We start from the raw sequence: 12772 nt of genomic DNA, 5'->3' as shown, positions 1-12772 counted from the left end.
GCTACCTATAGTTCCATTCTGCATAAACAAGAAAGAAAGAATAAAGATCTGAAAGAGCATAAACTTTTGATAGCTTTTGTCTTTCATAGGAAAGTATAAATAACTTCAATCAAATTATATGCAGAGGGGTAAATTCGATCTTCCATATGACATATGAGACCTTTATTAAGATATCTTCTATCAATTCTATTCATATTATCATAAAATGTACCTGCATGTTTGCAACTCATAATCCTGTATTTTTTTTTAGTTTATTACCTTTGGTTGCTTGACTTCTCTCTCTTTGTAAATTGTTTCTAAAGTAGAGTCAGTGAGTTACCAACCTAAGTTTATACTTATAAAACAAACAATTCCCAGAACTTACCTCTAATAATCAATGTAATTTTTTGCTTTCTTTCCTGAGGCAACAATGCTCGTTGGGGATACTTCTCTTCCAGACACTGCCCAAGAAATCTTACCAACAACATAGTAATGATAAAATTTACACGCTCAAATGGCAGAGTACAAGAAAACCATATCATTATGATAGAAAAGAGTCAGCAATTACTGCATCTCCATCAACCGGCGTGGGCACATATGCAAGGGGATTCATCTTCAAGTATTCATTCCACACATTACAAAGGCCAAAAATAAGAACCAAATTTCAAAAAAATTCTACAATAATCTGTCTAACACCCCCAAACCTAATTTCTCATCTTTGATCCCAATTGATTACAATCAGCTTCTCCATATAACAGTCTAACTAACACAGGCACACACTCCCCCAATAGTATTTGCTTGGATCATATACAAACATAGTTGATATAATATTTTCTACTTTGCATTATCTAACACAAGAAAATACGAAAAAAAAAACTTATTTTCCAAAAAAATACTTTCCATCATACCAAACACATCCCAAGTATAATTTTCTTGTAACTTGCGACAATAAAAAACTTTCAACTATCCAAAAACTTACAGAGATGAAAACAGTAAGTAATCGAATTTTTTTGGTAATTGGTAAGTAATAATAAAAGGCAAAAAGTAAGTAGATATGTGGAAACAAAATAGTTGTGAGTAGTTTTTTTTGGTAAGTAATAATATAAAAGGCAAAAAGTCAATAGAGACGTGGAAATAAAATAGTAGTGACCTGATTTTTTTTTGGTAAGTAATAATAAAAGGCAAAAAGTAAGTAGAGCAAAATAGTAGTGAGCTATTTTTTTTATAAGTAATTATAAAAGGCAAAAAGTTAGTAAAAATGTGGAAATAAAATAGTAGTGACCAGATTTTTTTGTGATAAGTAATAATAAAAGGCAAAAAGTAAGTAGACATGTCACATGTGGAAACAAAATAGTAGTAAGGCAAAAAGTAAGTAAACAGTTTTTTTAAGTAGAAGTAGATACGTGGAAACAATAGTCTTTTTCAGATTCTATCTATTAAATTGAAAAAGAAGAATCCAATGTCAAATTGGATTATTTCAATTATTTGGTCCATCGATCTAGAAATTTGCAAAGTTACATTTGTGCATTAACTGCGAAAATGAAAGATAAGTGTTAATAATGATACTCCACTACATTAGTAAAATATGAACTTTCGCATGGAACTCATGTCCGAGCTAGTGGCAATCCATGCGTCTCACATGCAGACTTCAGAATCTCTAGAACTTCAGGTAATGCAGCTTGGTAGCTCAAATCACATACCTGATAAAAATATCTCATTTATCATGCTGAAAAAATTTATTCAAAAATGCATTAGTTTGCAAGTTCAAACCAATTACCTTGGCATCATAAAAGGTTGAAACTTCAGAAGTTGAGAGATCAACAACCTATTAAGAAGTAAGAAGTTTGGGAGAATTTTAGAAAACTGGACCCTCGCTATACTTACCAAAGTATGTACAAATAAGCAATTGAACAAAAGCAAGACTCATGCACACCAAAAACAAACACGAAAGATCATGATAAACAGAATACATCTTAGAGACAATCTGACCCCTAAACAAGAGCAGTAATGAAGATTAAATGAAGGACAAAAATATCGAATGATAAGAGAAACTAACAAAGTGAAAGATATAGGAAACGACTAATAGTGGAGCACATAATATTTCAGATCTTACGAAATTGCAACTTAACTATTATCGTTTCATTCTCAGGGATAAAGAACTTTACTATGTAACTTCTATTTTAATATTCATTCGTTTAGGGATTGACGTTTCAGCCTGAAGTATCGTGAACTATATTTTTATATATAAAACACATAAAGATATAGTAATAGTTTCAAAGCATATATGCACAAATTATATACTTAACACTGAATAAACACATGCATACATAGTTCCACTACTTAGCTAAGTAGGTAACAAAAGAAATTAACGTGAATAAGGGAATAGATAGATTCCAAGAGATAAAATAACACAAACCTTAAGGGCTTCGCACACACTTTCAAGCTAAGTTGAAGGCTTAAAATACTTAGTTGGGTAAGTGCAATGATCTACACATATTTCTTGTTTTCAACTTACTTTTTATAGGTTACTGATTTGGTCAAATGTTCTAATCTTGATTGTCTCAGTAGGATGCTGGTTATTTGGAGCAGTTTTATAGAGTAGGGATATAGCAATTGATGGCTAAAATTGGATTAAGATTGAAAACTTTGTTGATAAAACTCTTGAATTCTACAACGGGCTTAGAATCTATACTCAAATGGATAACAAGCATGTTCCGCAATATTCCAGATATAGAAAGTTTGCATCTGTCACCAGCCAAGGAGTAGAAGGTTCAAAAAATCCATCCAAATGTAAAGACCATTCTTAGCTTGTCTGAAATAAGCAACCCTTAGATCCCCATCCACATTGACAGTAATCTACAGAGAATCATTAAAGGAATTTAAAGAGCATAATTGCGGTATAAGAAGAAAAGGAATCACATACCTAACTATATAACATAATTTAACGTAATCAAGTCTTGGCAAATGATGCATCATTACTGCATGTTTCTGTATATCATTTAAGACACTCAGATCCACGATATACTTCCCTCGAGACTCTTCATACAAATCAACCCTCTCTCCAAATTTTTCTCTTTGAATATGAAGTTTGATATACCACATCACATTTAGAAGCGACCTCCAACAAATCATCACTTTCTTCCCAATGAACCCCCATTGATGTCAAATTATCCTTGATGTCATCCTAAAATGAATCCGTAACAATTCGTCTATTATCAAATAAAAATAATACTGTGTAATTACATTTGAGTTTAAAGAACAAAAGTTTATTAAATTGAATGAGAGGTAATGCTAATTACCAGCTTAAGACAATCAAAATTTCATCTTTTCTCATACCTTCATTTTAACCACATCAGGGGATACAAAGTAAATTTTCACATCTTGGTACTTCGCAAGCAAGTGAGCAACTGAACAAACTGTTCTCTCATAAGCTAGATCACCACCAATGACAACTTTTATACCATCAAGTTTTCCTATTTCTCATTCAATTGTGTACACATCTAGAAGGGCCTGTTTCAGAATTAATGAGGACAGTTTTGTTGCCGCAGTCAGACAAGAAAAAAAAGACCAAGAAGACTATGTATATGCCATTGATATGTTCTGTTGCAGTCAGACAAAAAATGCATTCCTAGATAAATATCATATGTACTCTATTATGTAGTTTCATCCAGTTAAGTCTCTATATACTATTTAGAGTTTGTTATGAATTATAACGGAAGACAAACATTCTAAACACATGACAGTGATATTTACATAGTTAAGACTTAAAAACTATGTTATTAGTGAGCTCCAGAAACTCAGCTGTAATGCATTATCTAAACAAGTTACTGTTTCATAGTCTATATCTGTTAAAAGGGGAAGGATAGAACAATATCCCCACACAAGCTTAGAATGAGGAGAAAAAACTTACCATGAAGCAACTTAACTTTTCCTGTTCGATCAATTTCAATAGGATACTTAAGAAGGTAGCCTTTCATTTCAGTGACTTCATTAGCCATGTAGCCATTTGTGTTTACCAAATACTCTCATCCGTCTCACGCATTCAAGACTTTCTGGACGTTCAAAAAATTGCTCTATAGTTGTCGTGTGCTTTGCCCACAGTGACATTCTATATCCGTATATCTTCAGTCGAAATGTGATAGTAACTTAATGACACATTTTTACTACTTGAAAAAAATGCATTGTAAGAATGGTCTGAATATTAGTTTGTTGCATTAATCCGAAGCAGATATTGTTGGACATCTAACTTTCAAAATAAACTTTGAGATATTTACTCAGTAAAAAGGAACAAAACAATTTGGAAATCATCCTTCTTTAGTACAGTGAAAAAGAACCATTAACACCAAGACAATTGTTTTTCATCTCCAACTATTCAGATTTCCATATTACTGATGCAAAAACACCACTTACTACATTTACACGTCTACAAGTTATCTGCAGTGAACTGGTGGAAATCTACTAAACAAACTCTCTACATAATCAAACTCAGCTTTTCTATAACTACACCGCCTAACGACGACAAACATGAAAAAGGGTTAATTCCTTTTTTTCTCTGAACAAGAAAGTAATCGTAAAAATTTTAAAAAATAAAAAACCTTTCAAATTGAGTGGTTTTCGGACACGGAATGCACATAAGCTCCTCCAATACGAATATAGCTTCAACTTCTTTGACTCCTCTCACTTTATTCATCAATAAAAAAAAATGATTAAACCAAAAAATTAGCCCTAAAAACTATTGTTACCTTTAGGAAAAGAAATAGCCCTATCATAAAACAACAACAATTACAGAGGTTTAACTTTCATTTAAGTTATCAAAAACAAAGCTAATTACAGATCCTAATATAAAAAGATCAAAACTTTAACTAATTAGTATCACAGAACAACACTAAGAAGATATCCAAAGGATAATTGAATTAGTTAGTACCATAACAATATTAATTACAGATCTAGAGAAAATAGATTAAAACTTGAATTAATTAATTTGTATAATAGAACAATAATAATAACAGATTTGAAATAAAAGGATTAAGGCTTGAAATAGTTAGCATCATGTATCATATATATAACAAACATCAAATGAAAACTTGCTCCACCATCAAAGATGCACTTACCAAAAATAAATCATGATGGACTAATGAAAATTGAGATTAAGAACATGAATTTTGCTTGAAGCTTGTGTTTTGGTTTCAAGGTGCGTCGGGAATACAGTGGAGAAAAGGAAAAACAGAGAAAATGGAGATGAAAGAAGATTTTAGGAAAGCAAAACAGTAGAGGCAAAAGACACGGTAAAGTGTCATTGATTGGAGGTTTTAGTTACCAAAATACCCTTACTATTGGTGTTGTTGACGAAAATATCCTCAAATAAAACAAAATAGTAATAACCAAAGTTTTCATTTATACAAAAGAGTAAAAAGAGTATGATGTTTTTGCCCTTGTAGCTCTTTAAAAACTAACATTACTGAGAGCAATCGACTTTAATAACAAATATTGATTCAATGTCTCTATTCACATTTACAGTAAAGTCCAATAAAATTTCATAAATTTCTCTTTTTAAAGTAACTAGTATCCTTAGAAATGAAATGGGCAGTGTCCTTAATTCAATTAAGTTATGGTCTTGTGAAGTAGAGGAAACCTCCAAAACAAATCAAGCTCTTTTGAACTATGAAATCTCATCAAAGTAAGCATCAACACTTAGAAATGAAATAGAGAATTTAATATATACATGATTCAAGAAAGGTAGCCTGGTGCACTAAAGCAGAGGACGACTATTCGAATTGGACAAGAAAATCAAGTTTGATGATCGGGTTTTAAATGAACCAAAAAAGGCTGATAAATGAGGTGATTTTTACATTGACTGACCATGTGATCTTTTTTTTTTTTGGGTCCATGTGGTATGCTTGGAGTCATTCTGTTAGAGAGAGATATTTTTGAGTCAAAAAAATTAACGAAGAATATTTTTACTTCATTCAGATAGTGCGATAATATTTTTGACCCTTTTTCATAAGAATAATTTATTCTTAAAGCATAAATTTAACAAATATAACTTGTATCTTAGGGCGTAAGCTGAGTAAGTAATAAGTAATTAAGTATAGCTTATAATCTGTATCTTAGGTCATAAGCTAAGTATGTATAACTTGTAACTTATGTCTTGATATAAAATTCACTAGATATAATTTGTAGCACAATTTTCATCATTGAACTTATGTTTTGGGATGTAAGGTGTACTATCGAACTTGTTGGCCTTGTGCTTTGTCTTATTATTATTACTCTCTCTAATTTTTTTTATTTGCTCCTTATATTTATATATTTTTTAATTGCTTTTTTTTATTTTTAAAAAATAATTTGATTAAAATCTTTGTATTATATTCTTATTCAATAAATGTAATAAATATTGATTTAAAAATAAATAAAATTTAATTAAAAAGATATTGATAAAATTACTTTTAATTTTATAGAAATAAAAAATATACTAGAAGGTGTGCGCACCGCAAATAAAGCAAATAAGAAAGGGAGGGAACACTATTTTTTTCGTTGGCCATTTTTTTGTTACTTAAAATCTTAATAATTTCGTACGGCAAAATTTATTAAGACCTGATACTTCGAAGAAGCAATCGCAGTTAATAAAGTCAAAGAAAACTCACCGGGAATCTTCCTCTTTGTTGATCTAACCACGGCGGAGTCTTTTGTTTCTGCCAATTCTCGAAGAGTTGTCCACGCACACCAACTGTTTGATATTTTTGTCGCATGAAATTTTGTCCCATCAAGTTTTGACTGCACACCAACTGTTTGATTTTTTTTCCCTTTAAATTTACATTCTTGCTCAGTTTTTTGTAGCTTGTTATATGTACTTAAGCCAGTTCTACAAAACAAACAACACATTTAATTATTTATCTCTGCATTTTCGCCGTTTCTTAGGAACCCAATATGTGAATAAGGTAGCCGTGTACTTCCAAAGAGCGAGACTTATCGATTCAATAAGACTCGCTCTTCGGTCTAATTCTTCTGATAATCTTATTACCAATCTCCAGAATCCTTCTTTGGACTCTTTTGTAGTAACCAAGTCACTTCAATCAGCTCCCTCTCCCAATTCAGCTCTCCATTTGATTGAATGTCTCAAAAAAATTCCCCATTTCTTGCATACCCATAACACGCTTTATGCATTAGCCAAGATTCTTGCTAAGGCGCGGGAAACTGCTAAACTCAATGCCCTTATTAATGCCATTAACTCGGGGAAGTTTGTTAACGCTGCACGTGTTAGTTACATGGATCAAATGCGATGGTATGCAATTAGTAGAGAGTTTGATGAGGTTGTCCGTGTGTGGGACGAGTGGAGGACAACCCTTAAAAAACATCCATGTACTGAGTCTTACAATATTGTAATGGGATTATGTGTTCAGGAGGGTAAGGACAGTGATGCTGTGAGGGTATTCCATAGGATGATTGAAGAAGGGGCACTTCCGAATTGTAGGACATACACTATTATAATTGAGCATCTTGTTAGAACTAGAAAGTTGGATTCAGCTATTGAGCTTTACCATATGTTGCCTCATGTTAGGATCAAACGTACATTAAAACAGTATTCTGTCCTAGTGGAAGCATTCACTATTTCGAATCAGTTGGATGTTGTCAAAGTTTTGCTTGATCAGATGAGGAGTGACGGAATATTGCCTGTTCGAGCTATGCTATGGTCATTGCAGCAGATGCAGAATGCTGGTTATGATGTGGAGACAAATGAATTATTAAGGGACATGTTACCGGATGGGAGGATTAAGAAGATTGGTTACTCTATGGACAGTAGTGAAGACGACAGTGATGATGAAGATGAAGAGATTGATTGTAACCACACTGATGCTGTGGATCAACCTCATCTGAAACCATGGTTAGATCCAGCTTCTTTAGCTAATGCTTTGCAGAGCTGGGGTGCTGAGGAGGTGTCAGCTCTGGAGGATGCAAAATTAGTTTGGACAACTAGGTTGGTGTGCAAGATGATCAGGAGCTTCAAGTCAGCAGAAACAGCTTGGCAGTTCTTCTGCTGGGTTGCTTGTCAGCCAGGATTCACTCATGATATATACACAGTTTCAAGAATGATCACCAGATTAGCTCGCCATGGATGTGTAGACTTGGTTGATCAACTTTTGTCTAAGGTTGAAAGAGAGGGCATTCAATTGTCATTCAGCACGATCCGGTTAATTATTGATTTTTATGGTATTTCTCGTAATGGTGATCCCGCCCTAAGGGTTTTCAAAAGTATTAAAATGATTTGTGGTCCAATATCTAAAAGCAGTCAGTTGCTTCTGTACTCATCTGTTCTAAGGACTTTGGTAAAAAGTAATATGAATTCGGATGCCTTACATATTCTCGAAGAAATGAGTTTACTAGGAATTGTTCCAGATTTGCAAACATATTCTGGACTAATGAACCATTTTGCTCTTCATGGAGATATAAAAACTGTACAGAGGCTTTTCGGAATGGTCAGGCAGAGCGGTATAGAGCCTGATGCTTATATGTATAAAGTTCTCATTCATGCTTATTGTAAATGTGGAAGAGCTGCTCTTGCACTCAGGGTTTTTGAAGACATGAGGAACTTTGGGTTGTTGCCTGATGCTAACACTAAACAATTGCTCGTCAAGAGTCTCTGGAAGGAAGGCAAGCTCCGAGAAGCTGCTTCTGTAGAAGAGAAAACTGAGGAAATAAGTGATGCTCTTCCCATTGCTTTACCTGGACATATGTTCACAGTGAGCTCTATTGATCTTTCAAGAGTCTATAGCATTTATTCCAATGGTTTCCAATCAACTTGTAGTTGAACGACTATGTCATTGATTGGGATGTAGAGCTAAAATGCCTTTTCACCGCAAATTAGCAAATGGCTTCCTCTATATTTCAGGTCAACATCATGAAGTCAACTCTCATCAAGGAGGTCTGACGACATGTCCGTAGCATTTTGATTATGTTGATAGGAAATGGAAGTGTTGATCTTTGTAACATTGTTGCTAAAAATTGCAATGGTCAACTCGACTTTTACTTGGCATCCGAGTAAATGTCCTAGTTGTCAACAATGTAGCTGTTTTACTAATATAAGATGGTGATATTGCAAGTTCACTCATTTGCTAGGGTTTAGCTTCTATCTGGTATCTGTGCACTTCGTTAACAAGCTATACTCGTGAAATATGTTTTGTTGGAGGGTGGAGCTGTTGTTTGTTCATCACATCATCTGCTCTATGATTTTTGCTAGTTCATCCCGGGGTCAATGTCCACACGTGATAGGTGTTCACTTTTCTGCCTCTTAAGGCTTCAATTATAGTTTTTGCATTTTCATTAAGGATTTGCTTAGGCGTTGGCTTTATATCCATGTAAGACAGGTTTTCAGAGATTCTTAAATTGTTGTCATTGAAACTACGCAGCCCTCTGTCTCCCAAGTATGGCAGAAATCTTGGCAAAGAGAGAACACTTCACTTGGTCATGAAAGAGACAATAAAACTAGCAACAAGGAGGGTGTGTTTGGTGTCATTTTCCTGGATATGTTTTCTATTGTTGGTTGGAGAGTGGAAAATGTTTTTCGATTTTTTAAAATAAATGTTCGTATACTAATATTAGCATAATGTTTTGTTTAAATTTTTGAATATTAAAGATTGATAGAATGTCTAAGCATTGGTTAAATTAATTCAATGATATGAAGTTCAATAGTTGAGATAATTGGGTAGGTGGGGGAAATCATTTTCATCCTTTATAGTGAAAAATGTTTTCCTTGGAATATAGTTTCTGGCAATCAAACCCTAGAAGATGACTTATTTTCTGGAAAATGTCCTTCGAAAAATATTGTTCATCATAACAAAGTATGCCCGTCTCCAAGAAACTCACAATTACAAATTTTGCCTCCTTTGTTACGCCCCTTTCTCCTAAGGTAACAAAGTGTGACACAAGCTTGCTTGCATGTGTTAAGCATATTCCTATTGACAGTCACCTCTTAGAATTCACCCGTATCTCTACTTTTTTATTCTCAGTTGTTTACATTATGAACTTTGACAGGAAGAAGGAATCCGTGCCGTCTGGATTTGGTTCTAGTATTAAACTGATAGCTGGAGCTTCCCTAGAAAATAACTGAGAGGACATAATCAAGGAGAAAGTAAAGATTATAAATATAAATGATTCCTTTTGCTTATTGAGAATATTTTACAAAGCATTGTTGCATAAAGACAGAGACAGCTGCTTAAAATATGAGAGTAGGCAGAGAAGACAAAAGGGTATCTCGCAGACAGAGCTACAGACAAGCCTCCTAAATATTGTCCAATTCTATATCCTTCCAAACTCAAGAGGTAAATTCCTAAAATACACTTTTGCTTGAGCTGCCAAATAATCTTTCTAGTTGGTGCCTTGCTATCTAAGCTTTGTAGCAATGGGAGTTCCTCTTGTCTCCTTGTTTTACAACTTTTTCCTCTTTCTCATCCTTTCATCCTCGAACATAACTGCTCAAACATCTAGCCCAGACACTGACTTTTCGTGCTCGTTAAACTCCTCCTTTTCTTGTGATGCTTATGTCTCATATCGTGCCCGTCCGCCATATTATTTTGATGTTGGAAGTATCTCTGATCTTCTTGAAGTCAGTCGTTTAAGTATAGCTAAGGCCACAGGTCTAGCCTCAGAGGATACCGAGCTATTCCCTGACCAGCTTTTACTCGTACCTGTTAAGTGCTACTGCAATGGTTCTCATTATTTCTCCAATGTTACCTATCAGATCAAGAAAGGTGATAGCTTTTATTCGGTTTCAATAGGAGCTTTTGAGAACCTTACTAACTATCATGTGGTGCAAGATATGAATCCAACACTAGATCCAACCAACTTGACAGTTGGTGCAGAAGCTGTTTTTCCTTTGTTCTGTAAATGCCCCGCACATTCTGATCTTGGAAAGGGACTTCAGTACCTCGTCACTTATGTTTGGCAGCCTTGGGATGATATATTGCCTGTAAGCAATATGTTTGGAGCATCTGCAGCTGACATTCTGGCTATCAACAATTACAGAAATTTCACTGCTGCAATATGTCTTCCTGTCTTGATACCGGTAAACCTTCCTATTATTTTGCAATCTTACCCCTCTTCTGCAAGCAGTAGAAAATCTAAACTTGGATGGATCCTCATTACTGTTTTAAGTATTATGGGGTTGCTTGCAGTTTTTTCATTTTGCTTGATGGTGTACATGCGTCTTCTAGACGAGAAGAGGAGGGCTAATTTAACCCGTAACTCATTTACTCATGAAACTTCTGATCTTTTTCATATGAAGAAAGCCTCCGAGGGTGAAATTATGGACCATAAGAACATTCAAGATAAGCTTCTTCCTGGAGTTTCTGGCTATATTGGAAAGCCCATATTATATGACCTGAAGGTCATCATGGAGGCAACTCTCGACCTCAGTGAGAGGAGCAGAATAGGAGGATCGGTGTATAAGGCTACAATTAATGACCAAGTTGTAGCAGTCAAGAAAAGAAAACAAGCCTCGGAGGAATTGACGATACTTCAAAAACTACATCACGCAAATCTGGTGAAATTAATGGGTGTTTCATCAGATGATCATGGGAATTCCTTTTTGGTTTATGAATATGCTGAAAATGGCTCACTGGATCAGTGGTTGTTTCCCAGATCATCATCTGCCTCTGGCTCAGTGGTATCGCTCGGTTGGAGCCAAAGGTTACAGATAGCCTTGGATGTTGCAAATGCTTTGCAATACCTGCATGAACATACCCAACCTAGTATAGTTCACGGGGACATCCGAACATGTAGCATACTTCTTGATTCAAGGTTTAAAGCCAAAGTTGCAAGTTTCTCTACAGCCACACATTCTACCAACTCAATGATGCTGAAAGTCGACGTGTTTGGTTTCGGGCTTGTTCTGCTGGAGTTGCTTTCAGGGAAGAAAGCAATGGAATCAAAAGATAATGGCGAGACACTGATCATGGGCAAAGAAATAAAGGAAATCTTGGAAGCTGAAGATAACCGAGAGGAGAAGTTTAGAGGATGGATGGATCTAAAGTTGAGCTTTTACCCTGTGGATGATGCTCTAAACTTGGCTGCCTTGGCAACGGCGTGCACATCAGAGCAATCAGCAGAGAGGCCTAGGATGACAGATATTGTCTTCAACCTATGTTTTCTTACTCAATCATCTTTTGAAATGTATGGAAGATCTTGGACTTCAGGTGAAGCTGAGGAGATTGTTCAGATTGTTAGTCCAGTAATAGCACGTTGACTCACGGATGGAATGTAAATATAGCTAAGAACTTTGTCAGTTCGTCTCAAATTTGCAACACATTCTGGATTATAAAAGCAAGAGGAACAGCTGATCTCCAGAATTTATTGCAAATTCGACTTCTCGTGTCCAGTTATTCTCTGTATTTCTCTTGTAGCTAAATCAGTTGCTATTGTAAATTCTTGTGTAGGATGTTTTACTCAACCACTCAACTTTGAAATAAGTGGAGAGCAATTTGACCCGTATTTCTACATTTCACACATTGCAAACTCGATGTTATTTATATCTGAGATCTAAATGATACAGATGAGTACAGGTTTATTTTAATTTGTAGTAAGCAAGTTCTTTAATTTTGTGCATCCATCTGTAATTACCTCCTTGTGCCCATAGCTTGACCTCCACCTTTTTCTGTGTCTTTCCTTCCTTACTAAGCGAACCTAGTCAAGTAATAAAAAGAAAAAGGAAAAAGGCCTTCATCACGCACAGATAACCCATCTTTAGTTTATCAAGGTTGAGGTTAGTTTGCCAAACATACACTTAATTCTTGCAGGTTCTAGT

General features: G+C 34.8%; 2 protein-coding genes and 1 pseudogene across 2 annotated transcripts; 2 read left to right on the top strand and 1 right to left on the bottom strand.

Annotated features, from left to right (window-relative positions):
* Positions 1-2727: 2727 nt before the first annotated feature.
* Positions 2728-3977, bottom strand: LOC124890420 (annotated as a pseudogene).
* A 2492-nt stretch (positions 3978-6469) lies between these two features.
* Positions 6470-9082, top strand: LOC107858698 (pentatricopeptide repeat-containing protein At5g66631). The gene has a single exon (XM_016703461.2). The coding sequence runs from the start codon at positions 6822-6824 to the stop codon at positions 8781-8783; it is 1962 nt and encodes a 653-aa protein (XP_016558947.2). The 5' UTR covers positions 6470-6821; the 3' UTR covers positions 8784-9082.
* A 27-nt stretch (positions 9083-9109) lies between these two features.
* Positions 9110-12564, top strand: LOC124890422 (serine/threonine receptor-like kinase NFP). Its single transcript, XM_047402267.1, has 2 exons — positions 9110-9243; positions 10006-12564. The coding sequence occupies exon 2, from the start codon at positions 10373-10375 to the stop codon at positions 12212-12214; it is 1842 nt and encodes a 613-aa protein (XP_047258223.1). The 5' UTR covers positions 9110-9243; positions 10006-10372; the 3' UTR covers positions 12215-12564.
* The last annotated feature ends 208 nt before the right edge of the window (positions 12565-12772 follow it).

The sequence above is a fragment of the Capsicum annuum genome, unplaced genomic scaffold (genome assembly GCF_002878395.1).
Source record: "Capsicum annuum cultivar UCD-10X-F1 unplaced genomic scaffold, UCD10Xv1.1 ctg1715, whole genome shotgun sequence".
NCBI lineage: Eukaryota > Viridiplantae > Streptophyta > Magnoliopsida > Solanales > Solanaceae > Capsicum > Capsicum annuum.
Note: the sequence above shows the minus strand (reverse complement) of the source record. Positions and strands in the feature narration are given on the sequence as shown.